Source organism: Epargyreus clarus, unplaced genomic scaffold (assembly GCF_041222505.1).
Source record: "Epargyreus clarus isolate Ecla_fem2 unplaced genomic scaffold, WU_Ecla_fem_2.2 ptg000029l, whole genome shotgun sequence".
Lineage (NCBI taxonomy): Eukaryota > Metazoa > Arthropoda > Insecta > Lepidoptera > Hesperiidae > Epargyreus > Epargyreus clarus.
This window is the reverse complement of record NW_027332235.1, coordinates 639,362-656,604: the sequence shown is the minus strand read 5'-3', so window position 1 is coordinate 656,604 and position 17,243 is coordinate 639,362. Positions and strand designations below refer to the sequence as shown.

The 17,243-nt window shown below is 34.6% G+C and overlaps 3 protein-coding genes across 4 annotated transcripts in view; 2 read left to right on the top strand and 1 right to left on the bottom strand.

Annotated features, from left to right (window-relative positions):
* Window positions 1–4,814, top strand: part of crm (cramped chromatin regulator) — a 40,515-nt gene extending 35,701 nt beyond the window's left edge. The window contains exons 19-21 of the mRNA XM_073089588.1: window positions 2,497–2,640; window positions 3,087–3,262; window positions 3,836–4,814. Coding sequence (XP_072945689.1) covers window positions 2,497–2,640; window positions 3,087–3,262; window positions 3,836–3,946 — 431 coding nt within the window. The 3' untranslated portion in view covers window positions 3,947–4,814. The remainder of the gene's footprint in view (window positions 1–2,496; window positions 2,641–3,086; window positions 3,263–3,835) is intronic.
* A 1,044-nt stretch (window positions 4,815–5,858) lies between these two features.
* Window positions 5,859–12,369, top strand: Alg11 (ALG11 alpha-1,2-mannosyltransferase). The gene is made up of 9 exons (XM_073089231.1): window positions 5,859–6,082; window positions 6,335–6,562; window positions 7,199–7,431; window positions 7,875–8,092; window positions 8,432–8,548; window positions 9,386–9,547; window positions 10,213–10,411; window positions 11,234–11,429; window positions 12,193–12,369. The coding sequence occupies exons 1-9, from the start codon at window positions 6,063–6,065 to the stop codon at window positions 12,272–12,274; spliced, it is 1,455 nt and encodes a 484-aa protein (XP_072945332.1). The 5' UTR covers window positions 5,859–6,062; the 3' UTR covers window positions 12,275–12,369.
* Window positions 12,363–15,630, bottom strand: Ufm1 (Ubiquitin-fold modifier 1). Of its 2 annotated transcripts, XM_073089233.1 has the most exons (4): window positions 15,502–15,630; window positions 15,357–15,413; window positions 13,220–13,350; window positions 12,363–12,706 (listed from the first exon to the last, which is right to left on the bottom strand). In XM_073089233.1, coding segments are annotated over exons 1-4 (264 nt in total). In that variant the 5' UTR covers window positions 15,504–15,630; the 3' UTR covers window positions 12,363–12,632. The 2 variants fall into 2 exon arrangements, with proteins under 2 accessions (XP_072945334.1, XP_072945333.1); XM_073089232.1 differs by lacking the exons at window positions 12,363–12,706; window positions 13,220–13,350 and adding an exon at window positions 13,946–15,218 and having other exon boundaries at window positions 15,502–15,619.
* Between the last annotated feature and the right edge of the window lie 1,613 nt (window positions 15,631–17,243).

Here is a 17,243-nt window from a genome sequence, read left to right as displayed (position 1 = left end):
AATAAAAAAATATTTGTTTTGTATAATAATTAAACATAGGCAATGAGTAAATAGTAAATGAGTGAAATTAAATTATTAAGTAAATTATTATTTAATATATTTTATGATGTCTTTTCATCCAACTGCCGCGACAATAGTCATAGAATTATTATAATAAAGTCTATTGTCGAAAGATACACTAAAATAAGATTGCTTAACATAGCCAAAAAAGATACGGAAAAAAAATAAAAATCCATCGAAAAGACTGTTTTCCAATAAACTCACTTTATTCAAGGGAATTAATGGCATCCTGTTGATTCCATATTTTTATTTTTACTCGACTGCCAAGGAAGGGTTATGTTTTTTGCATGTATCTTGTATGTATCTTTATAAGCGGACTTTAGCTGCACTGCGTTTTATTCCCTCGGATCTAACATACGGCTGGGTGAATTTCGACAGTTAAGGTGTCATTATATTCGTCTCAAATATCCAAATGTCCTTAGATAGGTGTTGGAAAGAACTCTAAATTTAAGAAGAAATATACAACGGATTTCTTTCACTATAAAGTAAGCAAGTAATTTAATTAAAATAATCAAAAACCCGACTGCACTATAAAGGCTGAAGTAGAATTTTCAAAAACAGTGAAATAGGCGTTTCATCATTTTTTAGCAAGAAAGCCAAAAAAAAGTTTTATAATAGGTATCTGCTTCAAAAACAAAAGATGTTCAAACAATATTATCCTATTTTATCTTCGTAGGGCTCATTTACGCTATATAAAGAACCTATGTGTAAAATTCCAGCACGCTAAAGATCCGCGGTTTCCCTTTACGTTGGTGTCTGGCGCAGCAACTTACGCATTTAGTCAGACAGTCACCTCGATGTGTTATACACATGTATATATCATATAATATGTGTGTAATCACCTTTTAATTTCCTTTATTTTGATACCCCACTCCATAGTTTTGGTTAACTTTTTTTAAAACGTGTTACTATTTCGGAAAAACATCCACCATTTACGATTTATAGAATATCTAACTTAGGTAATTCAAAGTTCTAGTAATTATTTTATATCGTTAGGGGTAGAATTTCATTATTTTTATCCAACAAGCCAGATACAAAATTTCATAGTGTTTGCGTCAAAATTGACTGTTGTTCAAATTAACTTTTAACCCTTATTTTGCCCTCTATGGGGTTGATTTTTCGGAAAGGGATAAATAGGTGTCTTTATTCCTATCCAGAAAGCCAAATACTAAATTTTACAGTAGTTGCTTCAAAATTAAAGGATTTGAAAAAAACTGTCATCCCCTGTTTTACCCTCTTAGGGGTAGAATTTCCAAAAGGCCTTTATTAGTACTTATTTACGCTATATAGCGAACCCATGTGCAAAATTTCAGAACTCTAAATTAAGCGGTTTTTGCTGTACGTTGATTTCTGAAAAATGAAAAAATCATTTAGTCAGTCAATCAGTCAGTCACCTTGCTATTTTATATATATACAAATTATATGTTTTTATAATCTCCGTTTAATTTCCTTTCATTTGATATCATACTCGATAGGTTCGGTTAACTTTTTTTGAAATATTACTATTTCGCGCCAAAAATCCGCCATCTTGATTTTTTTTTTCTAACACCTATCTAAGGACACTCGGGTCATTGAGACGAATATAATGACACCTTAATTGTCGACATTCATCCAGCCGTTTGTTAGATCCGATCAAATAAATAAAGACAAACATACAAGATACGCGCGAAAAACATAACCCTTCCTTGGCAGTCAGGTAAAAATAATTGAAATAAATGTTGGTTTACTACATATTTATTTAGTCGTGGGCAATATATTTCGTTGGATAACGGCGTAAACAGCTTGTTGATTTTTTAATTAAATTACTTGTATTTGGTTATATTTTAATTTTAAACTTATTATATTTTTATTATAATAAATTGTGACTGCATATTACTTACTTTCATTGATAAATTATTATTATGTTCATTAAAATTAATCACTTCGACCTAATAAAAATATTAAAAGTAATGACAGTTCGTCTCCACTAATTCCTTGTCCAAGTGACAAACCACGGTCGTCAATTTTTTTTTTCTTTTTTTTTAGCGTCAATTTGACGCCACTTTTTAAGTTCATTTTTGTATGGGATTGTGTATCTAGTTCTTATTAGTGATCGAAGGTTGTTATACAATTTTCCTAAGGAAATATTTTTAGATTTAACTTTACTTTTACGACCTTTACTTTACACCACTACACAAGGTGTTTCGTTATGGAGAAGAAGCGGCGATAGAAACTCCATAACACATCTTAAAAAAAATGTTTTTTACAATGTCAAAGTTAACCTAATGGTACACGTGGAGCTGAAGCTACTTCAGAGTCTTCAGACCACACCGTTTTGACAGTTAAATAATCACTTAGTTTATAGTACGCTTTTTTACATAGCGTTTGTTTAACGACATGTTTGAACTTTTTACAGATTCAATTCAAATAGTAAAATAGAATATTGTTCTATTTCAGATGATCTCAGGGAGGAAGAAGATTACGATATAAAGGACGTTAAGATGGACATCTCGCCGACGGAGGTGTGCTATCGGAACAAAGAGAAAAAACAAGATTCGGAGCCCGTTAACCCTAAAACTGAGCAGTCGGGTGATATGAGCAGTATGCAATCAAGTATTCTTTATGATATAAAAGTACCTAATTATTGTGCATTGTACACACTTGATATTGAGTTAACGCGGCCGTTTTTGGACCATTATTAGGCAAACGGAGATTTATCACGTGGTATGTTTCACTAAATTTACTTGTAAATTATGAAAGAATATAAGAAAATTCGGTATGGCGACCCAAAATACTCGGGCAACTATTGTGTGCAGCTCATTATTTTTTTTTTAAAAATTGAAAGGTTTAGAAATATTTAAAAATAATGTTAAGGGACTTAAAACAATATGAATGTATAAACTTTTTATCATTTTTATTTGAATGATATAATTATTGTCTAATGATATTCTGTCTAAAAAAGTTCAACTTTACAAAAACACATCAGAAACCTATTGTGACCGAACCACATTTCATATTGTTCCACATGCATGTTTGGTGGTTCTCAGGTTTCCTGCCGTCGGAGTCGCTGTCGATGTCGCTGTCGCTGTCGCCGTCGCGGCTGCTGCGCGACGCGGAGGGCTGGCTGGACGGCGCCGCGCACGACTTCTCGCTCAGCAGCTTCCTGCACACGCTGGACGCGCGCGCGCCCAGACACGACCGCAACGACCCGCCCGACCACGCGGTACACACACACACACACACACACCCCGCACGACCACGCGGCACACACACACACACACACATGCACACATACACGCACGTGTGCACGCATACACGCACGTGTGCACGCATACACGCACGTGTGCACGCACACACGCGCGCACTCGCGTGCGCTCGCACGCACAGTAAGAGAGAGAGAGAGGAGGACAGAAAGCAGAAGACATACAACATACATGCACTGATAAAACTACACTCTCAGACATTTTGTTGGGGATTCATTTCGTATTTCGACTTTGGTGTTACAACTTGTAGACCTGTTCCAGTGCTATAACAACACTGTCTAGAGTACTGTGGTTTGAAAAGAGTGGTATAAAGGTAAATCGTATAATAGACATCCCCATTTCATCTCAAGAAGCTCAATTCTATCTGGGTTGATAACAGATGTTCATGACCGACATTGGCCACTTACCTTCAAGCTGCACGCTCATTTACCACTTTTTATTTGTAAAGAAATTCACGAAGATACACAAATAGAACTCCACTGTAATTGGACTGAAATTATGAATTCAAATGTTTGGTTTTTCATGTATCCCAGATGGACTCACAACTCCAGTCGCTAATGGCGGAGTCGAGCGTGGACTACGTGGCCAAGTTCGCGGACCTGGCGGCAGAGGTCACCGACGAAGCGGACCCCTTGGCTGAATAACTTGAATATGACTACGAATATGATACGAATATTTCCTATTTCTGCCTAATAACAGGCGTTTTGAAGGGTATGGTATGGAAGACATACTCTTCCGAAGTATTCCAGCTTATTAGTCCTCAGGGGTAGCGGCGCACCTGTGGCCGACCTCATATAGGAATATCTAATCCTATCTCGGGTTGATTACAGATGTCCATGGGCAGCAGTAGCCACTTACCATCAGGTGGACTGCATGCTCGTCTGCTACTCCTATATTATAAAAAAAAGAATATGAGTGGCAGTTAACACCAGTGTGGCGACATTCTGTACGTAGTCTTAAGATGGCGACACTAGTCTGAATCGCACTATCAAAGTTTTTTAAACATCCTGCATATAATAAAATTTAGCACGGCTGCTCCTCAGGTCTCCCTTTACTAAAACGAAATAAATGGAAAATTAATGAAGCAATACTTTTCGATGCGGCCCAATTTTGTACACCGACAATTGAATATTTAATCTGGCGTCTATTAGACCGAGAATACATTGATGTGTCATAATATGTGTGTATTATCTATTTTTTTTTACAATACTTAGACTTTGAAAAAGTTTTACCCCTTTCTATGCGCATATTTGCACAGATTTATTAGAGCTTTTTAAAGTTGTTTAATGTTTGATAATTCGTAAAGCAATAAAATATTATCATATAGATCTAGCATCAACCTGGTTTTATTATCACATTCTAATTCTAATTCTAATTATTATTAGATGTTTTATCTATACATTTTAAACTTTCGTAATGTGGTACTGTTTTGTACATAATTTTATGTAAGCTAAGCATTGACATTGTATCTACCATATAACATGTAATGTTAATAAAATTATTCAAATTCAATTTGTTTTATTTATTGTTTACTTTGGTCAATGGGCATGATGACAAATTTTGAAGTCCCCTTCTATAATGTAGGTACAGGTCTACTGATTCCAAAAATTGTATTATTTCGGCAATAAATTCAGTATTAACGGAAATATTAGCATTTTTAAAACAAATTTTGAATTAAGCGTGAAAACGCTCACGGGTGTCACAGCGTCCGCGAGTGTTGTCACGCTTCAATATCCCATAGAAAAGTTCCAAGCAATACGGTGACACGCCAAAAAAATGACGTCATTTCGCCCCGATTAGCGTTTTAGGCAAGATGCTACTGCATTATTTTATACTTTTATTGAAAATATAATGAATCTTAAAGTTTTTATTAAATTGGGATATTTTTGAGAATGCTTCCAACGTATTGTTTTTAAGTAAATCATTTATTCTTCGATTTTTTTAATACTGTCATCATGCCCATTAGTCGACGCGTAATGTGAAAGGCAGTGCATAATATGGTATGGGCTTGTAAACGACAACGTTTTTTCATTCCCTACTACCCATGATGTTATAAAACAAACTAGAAGACATAAAATACTATGAAATAAATGTTAACTTATTAGAAGAGAACATAGAAGCATATAAAATTATGTGATAGTGTGCATTATATAAAAAATTAAAGGTATATTGAAACCAGGTTTAGGCAAAGACGGATACTCAGTAGTGGATAGAGACTTCGGACAGAAACTCTAACTGGAATTCTTCTTCAGTAATAGCACAGTATAAGGATATATATCCTTATATTGTGGTAATAGGGTTTCTTTTATTATTGTAATCCTGTTAATTTGACAGAAAAGTATTATTAATACTCTAACTAAATCTAATCAAAATTAATCCATAGAAAAGTTTTGAGGTAACAAGTTATGTAAGTGAGATCTGCAATTCAATATTATTGTATTCTCATCATAAAAGACAAATAACTATACTTTTGTTTTTTTGACTTTAAAGTAAAATAATCATCATGTGATATCTCCGTAAAAGTTAACAAATAGTCTATGGAAATATCGGTGTCTATGGTTTGAAATGCGTCAAAAACACGTCAACCGTACTGCAGTGCTATAAAGATGTTTTTATTTTCTACAATAAACTTAATTATGAAATAACAACGAATGATGTGAAATATATTTTAATAATTAGTTATTAACCCCAACCCCGTGTATTTATTTATTGAATTTGTAAATCCCATTCTCTCGTTCAACTACAAATAAGTTTTATACAATGTTCTTGTTATTGTTCAGGTAAGGCCTTTATTTTGTTAAATGTAAGTAATTTATAGTAATTAAAAAGCATACAATACTTATTTTATGGCAGCCCTATATGGTTTTTAATGATGATGATTACTGATGATGATAATCATGATGATAAATATTTCGTTAATATTCCTAGGTCATATTGTACCTTTTTGTATGTTTTTACTTTACACTTCTATTTGTATTAACCAAAGAAATATCTAATATTTCATTATACTTATTTCATCCTATTATTTCCAGCATTTTAATAGTCGTACCGGTGTTATTCGTCGGCACCATAATAGTAACAGCATTTGTGTTTGTGCCGTGCGCGTTTATATTTGCGTCATGGTACATGCGTATCAAGGAGAGGAAGCTGCAGCGGCGGCGGCGGGATGGCGCCAACGTGGCGTTCTTCCACCCGCACTGTGCCGCGGGGGGCGGCGGCGAGCGGGTGCTCTGGGTGGCCATCAAAGCCTTGTTAGAGAAGTAAGAACTTACAACTTTACAATTTAATTACTCCAATTAAATTGTAAAGGTATTAGGGTATCAGGGGTGTACCCTAATATGCAATAAATTTGTGGTGGACCTTAAGTAGGAATCTCGGAGGCTACAGATGTCCATGGGTGGCAGTTGTCACTCATTATCAGGTGGACCAAAATTACTATAATTTAAAAATATGACCATCATACATGAAAAAGCAAGTACAAAAGATTGATTCAATATCCAATAAACATCAAGCTACATATTTAGATAGGTATTATATGGTTGACCATGATGAAGATTTACATGACGAGTAAATAATATAATAAATTTAAACATATAAGTATCTCTATTGAATACTGCAAAACATTTGAATAAATAAAGTTGGTTATAAAACAGTAGGAGGATCCAAAAGTAAAATTTGTATAAAACTACAAAATAGTAATTTATTTTCTACTAGATATAAAAGTTTTTACTAAAAGAAATATTAAAAACTTGACTAATAGAAATATAAAAAATATCTTAACATTTGACAATTTATCCACACTTGAATTTGTCAAATTTCAATCTTTTGCAGGAATAATTGGACAGATAGTTTATTAATAATGCATGTAACAAATAGAAATGTGTATTTTCTTACAGATACCCCGATTCCAACATTTATATCTACACAGTAGAGACTTTGGAATTGAAAACCATCCTAGACAAAGCTTACAATCAATTCAATGTGAAAGTTCCCGCTGAGAAGCTCAACTTGGTCAGACTGAGTTTCCCCAACCTGATCGACCCCCAGACATACCCGTACTTCACACTGCTGCTGCAGAGTTTGGGCTCTATGGTCATGGGCTTGGAAGCATTTATGAAGTTGAATCCAGGTCAGGAAATTGGTATAATAATATAATAATTGAAATATTTTTTGTGATGTAATGGTTGATAAATTATGAACACATAGTTTTGCGTTATATTAAGTCTGTCAATTACTGCTGTGTTCTGTATGAAAGAGTGGTAAAGAATGGATACATTGGACTGCATTCAAAATCAAGGTTAGCAACATATCTGAGATTAAAGTTAGGTGGCACGGCAATCTTAGTTAAGTTTGTTTACAGATGTCTGTGGTCGGCAATCCACACATACAATTAGGTGAACTGCATACCCATTCCTTTATTTTAATAAAAAGCTACCATTTTCAAAGTTAAATGAGTTGCTTGTGGTTTACTCAACTTTTAAACTCATTTGAATCTATAGTTGTTAGCTTTTTCCTGCTTACTATAATCTGCAATGTCAAGGTTATAGTATTTACCTCTGTTTAAACTTCCAGATGTATATATAGAGACTACAGGGCACGCATTCACCTACCCGATATTCCGGTACCTGGCGCAGTGTCCAGTGGGCTGCTACACCCACTACCCCACGATCACGACGGCCATGATGCGCCGCGTCAAGCACCGCCTGGTCTCATACAACAACTCTAGTCTCATCGCGCGCAACCCTTTATTCACTTGGTGCAAGCTGTTTTACTATAAGGTGTTTGGATGGGTATGTATAGATTTATTACTAAAAACTTCATTCTTTAAATTGTGAATAAGTTTGCAATATACATGACAGATACACAATGATGCATAAAATTTAGTACCATTGTATAAAAAGTCTTGTAGCTGTATCTGTTAAGATTATAATCCTACCTGGGTTTGGCATCAGATGCATTAATACCTTCGAAAAACCTCAGATAAGTGGAAAATCTACAATAAGCATGTTGCATTCCCACACCATTCAAACCAGATCACAGTAGCGCTTAACACCGCTATTACGAGTATTAGGCAGATATAAATAAGTCCATCGGTCATTTGATTAATTTTTTGGTAATTTGTTCGTCAGCTGTACGGCGCAGCGGGTCGGTGTGCGGACGTGGTGATGGTGAACGGCACGTGGACGGAGGAGCACATCACCGAGCTATGGCGCGCCAACCCACAGAAGGTCTTCCCACCCTGCCAGGTACCACCCAGCTAGTATACTAAAAAATTATCCTCTAAAACTTAAAAAAAAAACCCAAATTCAAAACCCAAACCCACGAAGTTGGATTCGGTCATAAATGAAGTTGAAAAAAAATGATATGCAAATTGACGACGAAATGAAATGAAATGAAATGAAATGAAATATATTTATTTTGTATAGGCCAACGGCGGCACTTACAAATTGTCAGTTACAATATTTTCTTAAACTACTACCGGATCGGAACGCGACCTCTACTGAGAAGATCCGGTAAGAAACTCAGTGGGTTTGTCTTTTTTTAATTTTAAAAATAATTATTCTCTTTTTAATATTTTTTTTTAAATGCCATTATGTTTACATATAATTAATAAAGCATTAGCTCCAGTATCTTGCTTTACATTTATCTAAAAAAAAAGAAGTTTGTTCAGCAAGATACGCTACACTTTGACATTTTCTTAATTAACTAATAATTATGTTATTGATCAGTCCCAAGCTGTTTTATCATTAATATAATCAGAAATTTTATAATAAGCAATGTGACGAAACGAAAGTCTCCCAGACTGATCTGCCGCAAAAGTCAAAAGGTGTGAAATGTTGACATTTAATAGTATATAGCCCACGACGCTTCCGACGGCGAATTCTGAAATTCTCATTCCACTAACAAAGAAAGGCCGCGAACATTTAGGTGAAAGATGCGATCACGAACAGTGACGTCATCTACTATCTACATCTACATGGCCGCTAGACCGGACCGACGGGCCTTTATGAAATAGCTTAACATTCTTACTGTTAGATAGCATAACCGCATAAATGAACCTCTTCCATAACATTTATTTCCAGGTGACAGACCTAAAGAAGCTGCGGTCTCTGGTGAAGGAGTCTGACCCTATCCGTATCTTGGCCGTGGCGCAGTTCAGGCCGGAGAAGGACCATCCGCTGATGCTGCAGGCCATGTACGAGCTCAGAAACCTGCTCGTCAAGAACGAAATGTTGTGGAATAAAGTGAGTGCTGGTTCATATATTGAATTTCATAAATTTTCATAGTGTATTCAGATGTTTGAAGTTAAATTTAGGTATGTGAAATCAGTTAGGCCATTTTTTATAAGTCTGAATAAATAAATAAATAGTCTTGAAGGTAATTGGAAATCAATTATTGTAAGTATTGTGTTTGTAAGTATTACTTTAAATGTAATTGAAATTTGAATGGATGAATGTAGGAAAACACATGTTTTACTCAATTTTTCGTGGGTCAATTGTGAAGGTATTATTATTAAAATCAGTTTTTGCCTTGTAGTACCGTAATTAACGTATATAAAATAAAATTAGACATGTTTACCGAACACTTATACAAATGTCAATGTCAATTAATGTCAAGTGTGAATGTCTGGATAAGATTTTTTTATGTTTTAAAATAAGGAAATTGGCATGAACAACACTTGATGGTAACTGGCAAGTTTTTTTATTTAACCTACCATAAGGCAGATGGGCTACCTGATGGAAACCAGTCTGTCACATATGGACATTTGCAACACCAGAGGAGTCGCCAATGCATCGCAACTGCAACTGGTAACTGCTGTCCTTGCCCACACAGCAGTGCTTAACAATTGTTATAAAACAGAATAGGAGTGCTAGTAAAGGGTTCTGTCACATGTTCCGTGTCCCCCCAGATCCAGCTGGTGCTGGTGGGGTCGTGCCGGCACGCGGCGGACGAGCGGCGCGTGCGGCAGCTGCGCGACCTGGCGGCGCACCTCGCGCTCGAGCGCAGCGTGGCCTTCGAGCTCAACGTGCCGCACGCGCGCCTGCTGCAGCTCTACCAGACCAGCTCGCTCGCGCTCCACGCCATGTGGAACGAACACTTCGGCATCAGTCAGTGCACATATTCGCTTCTTTAATCTTAATAACCTACCTTTTTCATTTCATGTTCTTTCTTTTACTCATATTTACATACAATTAAAAATAATGTAATGGACTACTAGAATGGTTCCTGCCAGTTTGTATATTTAAATTAATTTCCACAAAGGACATTAAAAATAATATGTTGAATATGTCTATAAAAATTCAATTGTAAAGGTAATTAAAACACATATGTGAAATATGCATTAAGACATGTTATGGCGATATGATGTGGTACGCGATATTTTAACGATAGTTTTAAATGACACGATACTGCTACACCTATCTCTAAGAGATAATTTACATACTCAAAGATAGATCATATTAGCAGACAAAAATTCACGGGCATCCTATACAATGTGTAGCAAATTATTTATATCTACTCTTTGACGAACATTCATTATTGATGATCAATCTAGCCCATATTTGCTCTCAAAAATCGACATTTGACAATTTGTTCATACAAGAAATTGGCAAAATTTGGTCTCAGAAGGATAAAATTGTATGGATAATTGTTAATAAAGGAAGATATTTGAAGATGATAGAAACCTCTGTGGTTCGACTTCGGCAGCACCACCGCCATACTTACTCGTATTTCTGCCTAATAACAGCAATGTTAAAAGGGGCTGTGTTCTGGTTTGAAGGGTGTGGTTAGGGAGACATACTTATCTAAGATATTCCAGCTTAGCTTAGCATCTTTCATCTTTGGTAGGAATCAGGTGGACATGCTCGTCTGATACTCTTATTAATAAAAAAAACTTAGTCGGAAAGTTCTTGACTCCGCGATGTCACCAGGTGTGGTGGAGTGCATGGCGGCGGGGCTGGTGACGGTGGCGCACCGCTCGGGCGGGCCGCTGGCCGACATCGTGCAGACGGCGGCGGCCGCGCGCACCGGCTTCCTCGCCGCCGAGCCGGACGAGTACGCGCGAGCGCTGCTCGAGGCCATCGCGCTCTCGCCGGAACAGAGACGACAGCTCGTCGATGCCGCCAGGTGATTATATTTGAAGTTGACGGTGGAACTGATACGCTACCACCGACTCAATTCATTTATTGCGGGATAAGGTGGAATCATCATCAACCCATTATTGTCTCACTGCTGGGCACGGGTCTCCTCTCATAATGAGAAGGATTAGGCCATAGTCCACCTTGCTGACCAAGTGCGCATTGGTGGACTTCACATACCTTTGAGTTTTTTTTTTTATAAATCTCTCAGGTATGCAGGTTTCCTCATGATGTTTTCCTTCAGGTGGAATACATATGTGAAATACATTAGTTCTGTCCTGCATATGTGAAATACATTAGGAGGTCTAACACCACAGGAAACGAAACTCAAAACTGTTTCATGCCAGTAATAGGTAACATGAAGCAGTTCTTTAGTTTAGAAGGATTTAAATTTCTGCTGACTGGTATATAAGGCGACCATCCTAGTCCTCGGGACTCGCAATGTAGCTGTGATCGGCTTCAGGTAGCATCCCTGTTCTGTATAAAGCTGGTTACATGTCCAGATTGTCCAAAATTTATGTGTGACCATTGAATAATTTAAACAGCTGCAGCCTGTTTGCGCCTTTCTCTATTGAGCATTTTTCAGGATTTATTTTTGGCCAAACTAAATTATTACACAACTTCAAAAAAATCTTTGATATGTTTAGGAAATTTAAACCAAGGATCCCCAGGTTAAAAAACTGAATTTCACATCGCCTTTTTTGTTATAGATTCCTAATCTTAAATTTTTAAGATTTTTTTTTACTTTTCAGAGCTTCAGTGGAGCGCTTCTCCGAAACGGAATTCGAAAAGTCATTTTTAATAGCGGTCGAACCACTTATGAAAATAGATTAACTATTTGTAGACTTGGTCTCGTTTTATTTATATTTCTATTAGCCTAAGCATAATTAAATATTAAGGTTACGTAAATAAAAGATTTACCAAAGTTTTATGCATTTTTTCTTTATACAAATTGTATTAATACAACATAAAATATATTAAAGTTTAATGTGTAAATACAGATATCACCTTAAAAAAAATATTGCAAACTTTGAGTAACACTGGCTACCCAGTGCAAGCTGAAATCGATATACATATTCTCAAATTTACTTGTAAAAAAAGATATGCCTCAAACTATAATCACATTGAATATAAAAGCTGAATTGTTCATACCAGAGTCACTCAAAGTTTGAATGAGGAATGTCATCTTGGTCTATGTGGATTGGCTGCCCACCCTGTCTCGGGGGATTAACCTGAGCTCTGATCCGTGCTTCAAAAACACATTACCTGAAAGATTACAGTTACCTTATTACAAACTTTAAAAAGAAGGTTTCTTTATACACAATCGTATTTTACATATTTTTTAGAATTTGCTTAGGTATTTTTATTTTACTTCACGCCATTTTACCTTACCAAATATAGAAAACATTTACGATATTATGTCTCAATATCAAATCAAATCAAATCAAATCATTTATTTTGCTTAATATAGGTATACAGTTGTTATATCCTCAAAATTGTCCTCTATATTACACCTCTTAGAGGTATGCAAAATTTTAATTAATACATAATTGTCTTCTTATTATTCAAATAAATTTTAAACAGTCAATTTATAATTTTAAAACATTAACATAACAATATTATTCAAACCTTTCCTAAAGTCAATTATGGCTTGAAATAGGTAGATTATTCAATTTTGACTAAGAAAAAAATGTATATTGGTTTGTAAGCCAATCTACTCAGTTGTTTAATAAAGAAGGCTGCTGTATAAATATAAAGAGGTAAGTAGTTGGAACTAACCAGCCGTCTGTTGGGGGTTGATGCCGATGCCATCGTCGGTAATGATGGCGCTAGTGGCCGGCTCCACGCGGAACTCCTCCGCCGCAAACTTCAGCACCGCCGTGAACGGAGTAGCTTCGGGCACGCTAAGACTACAATAATAATAGAATACTATACACATTTAAATCCAATTAGAGGCGGGACATTCTGCTATTTTTTGGAATTGGATTTTGTCTAGGTAGTATAGAAGAATATTGCTACATTGCAAACATATGACAGAAAAGTAATTCTTTTAAATAAAAAGATAAAGTGCAACACTATAACTTAATTACAAGTTTAACTTATTTTTAATAGAGTTCAAACAAGGAGGAGGACCCTCATATTGGAGAGAACAAGACATTATCCAACTAAATATACTGAGCGATGACTGCAGAAATATGTACTAAACGAACATTTATATCAATTATTTTTAACTTTGTAGTGACATAGAAGTTGGTTGTACTTTTTTCTTATTTTTTTTTTATGAGATATGATAAGTGTCTCCGAAACCCAAAAATTTCTTATAAAGCTTTTCTTATAATTGCCCATATTTTTTTGCTAAAGTTTATTTAAATAAGTATTGTATTAAAGAAAAATAAAATAAGATCACTGCCATAGCTTAAAACCATCATCAGATTCTTAGGTCTTATAATACCAAAAAATAAAAATGCATTATGCAAACTTTACTATAACTAAAGAAAACATAAATTAGTCAACAGTAAAAATATTTATTACAATAAGATCAATTACATTCTAATAAAGAAAGTTGAATAAAAAAATATAGCTTCAAATTGTTACTTTTCAATAATATAAGTATAATGCACAAAATTAACACTTAAAATAACTTTTCTGTTCTAATTATGTCTATAAGCATTCGTCAGAAAATATAATTCATTATATTACTATATTATAATTAGTAGCAATATACACAAAAAAAACTATCACAAGATATTTGGTTGAAATTATATGTATAATGTAAAGAAGGTATATTCATTTATTTACAGCACTTCACATAGACTAAACATTGACATGAATGCCATTTTTTTCCATGTAATCCATGAAATCCAATTCTAATACGCTATTTTCACAAAATTTCTTAATAATGGAATCTAATTCAAATTTGGTTAGTTTTACCCTGGAATTTGGTACATCTTGCCAGCAATCTTTTAAAACATTAAAGATAATTTGACACAAATGGTCATTCTTCAAACACATTTGAATAAAATTTTCCTTCTCTATATTAAAAAGTGATTCCCAAAATGTTTGAGTGGAGCCATCTTCAATGAACATTACTTCTACAAAACATGCAATGATTTTATCCACTCCATTAGCATATTGTTGTTGATTATCTCTCAGTAAAGACAGGACTAACAAATCCATTAAGGGTTGCTCACAATGTTTTAATAGATCTACAATATCTTCATTGGCGTCACATGCCATTATTTCTGCTAAATATAATTTACTTCTGAATTCAACCAACACATGCTCTGGAAGCTCTGTTGTCATATTATTCAAAAGTGTATGCTTCGAAGCACTCTCCACCATTAAATCAGACAAGGAGTTTATTAATCTTTGTTCAGAAAACATATTTTGGAATAATTTAAATGCAGTTTCTACTTGCTCATCATCAGCCTCTGAATTTATGATCTTTTTTAAAACATATTTGGGTGGATCTGCTAAACAATTTTGTAAGAATACATCGGTACATTTGTAATCCGTGTTATGTATACACACATTTATTGTCAATAAGGACATAAACTCATTTATACGTTCCTTTTCAACTGACAGTTTTTTCACGATTTCTTCAATGTGCGAAGCAGACGAGAATACAAGTAACATATTTTCAGGTGTGGTGGTCGCGTCGGGCCACGAGCGCGACACGCACATCCCGATGAAGTCTTTGAAAAACTTGTCGACTTCGCAGATTGCCGCCATTCTAGTGTTCACGATGTAACTTCAACGTAGAGATCGCCTTCAGCATCTGTTACCAAAAATAACTCTCGTTAATTTTAAGTGGAAACATTATTTATGAAATACTTCGTTGCATTCTTGATACGTTGAAGTTACTTCGAGAGCACAATGGGAGTATAACACTAAAATATATTGTTCACAGACTTACACTTTAAAGGGGAGCTTAGGATCCGAAGTCAGGGTGATTTTGAAAGTAACTTTAGACCTGCAAGAATTGTTTGTAGTAAAGTTATACGTTTAAGATAAATCCTACTTGACTAATAAATAACTTGAGTTCACTTGAGATTACTCACATTATTTTTTATAATTTGAGCCCGTATGTTTAAAATGTGTCTTTATTTTACCAAATTGCTTCAATTACATGGAACAAAGTGACGTACACAACATACGAGACACACTGACATTACAAATCTGACACTCTGACAGCGAGTGAAACGTCATCCCTCCATAGACTAAAAATATTGCAGTTAAAAACGATTCGTTCTAAAAGCGATCGAAACTTTGATTAAAATGTGTAATAAGTATAAAACATTATTATTTGAATTAACGTTTAAATGTCAATACATTTTAATAATTACTGCTACGGAAATCAAGTATACCACCAAACCTATGCAAATTGGGTACTTGACAGTTATAACAATAAAATATGAAATATGTTGGATATCATAGCTTATAGGTAAACATAAATTATGCAGTATTTCGTTTAATTTTTAATACGTTCTAAGTATTTTAATTTTTATAAAAGAAATTTTCGATTTTTTATCTGTGGATTTTAAATCCCAAAACGGCGACAGTGCTGCCTCAAATGTCATGTGACGTCACTACATCGAAACCAAACAACTAAAACGTAGTGATTATATTCTCTTTGCAAACAACAACAAGACAAATAATAATTATATCGTTTGCTGTTAGAGTTGGTTGAATTTATAATATGTTGTGAACCGAAATGAAGCCATACTATATTAAAGCTGATAGCGTGAACCTGCTTGAAGAATATCCATATATGCAGTGCAATAAATCAAAATGGATACAAAAACTTCCGTGAGATAACCTATGGTATATATTTACATTTAATCATATCGGACAATTAAAACATTTCTTAACTGACTTCAGACAGAAGAAAGGTTGTAAGTGATTATTAAGACTTTTTAAAATATACTTATATTCTTATGTGAACTGTTTTAAGGTTATTAATTGGTTATATTTATATTTACAGATCTTCCCGACAATCGTATAGTGTCGACGTTATAGAGTATGTGCAGTTTAAGAGGAAGGCAAGTTTGTGTTTTATGAAAAGTAAAAGTTGTCCTGAACACAAGGCACATCAATGAAAATGAAAATGTGATGACTGTCCTGCCTAGAAGAAGTGAGGAGCCAAAAGTTTCGAAAGTGGCCACCAGTCTGAAATACATAAAGTAAAGTACACGGGAAATAGTACTTCTTTACTTGCGTAACCTACCCAACAAGATGAAGGAAGAAAAGTGACCATATAGTTCCTATTATTGCATTGCAATTTAATTCTGAAAATGACAGTGATAAAAATATATATCCATTTGTTACGGAAAATAATTTTAGTAATGAAGAAAAGCAGACACGCAAGCAGCACAAAAATTTAGCTTAGGTGATCTGTAATAATTATTACAAAAGTTCTACTGTGTGTACTCACTAATAGAACCATATAAACCAAATAAACAAAGAAATCGGTTAATAAAATACTAAAATTAGCAAATCATGTATTTTTAATTATACAGTCCTGTAAGTTAATCAGTGCACATGCACAAGCAATAATAACACAGTCATGAAATATTTTAATTGTGTCCTATTAATTACAGAATGGGCCCTTAAAATAGAATTCTCATAGACGTCTTATAATTCTATTCTTATCATAGACATCTATATAATATATTAAATATATGAATACTTCCACAGCTTCCACTTGCTGTTTTGTTTTAATTACGTCCCGTTCCAATGATTTGGAATTGACGAATCACTCGAGAGTTACTAAATTTATTCCTTTTTTTCAATAATACTTCTC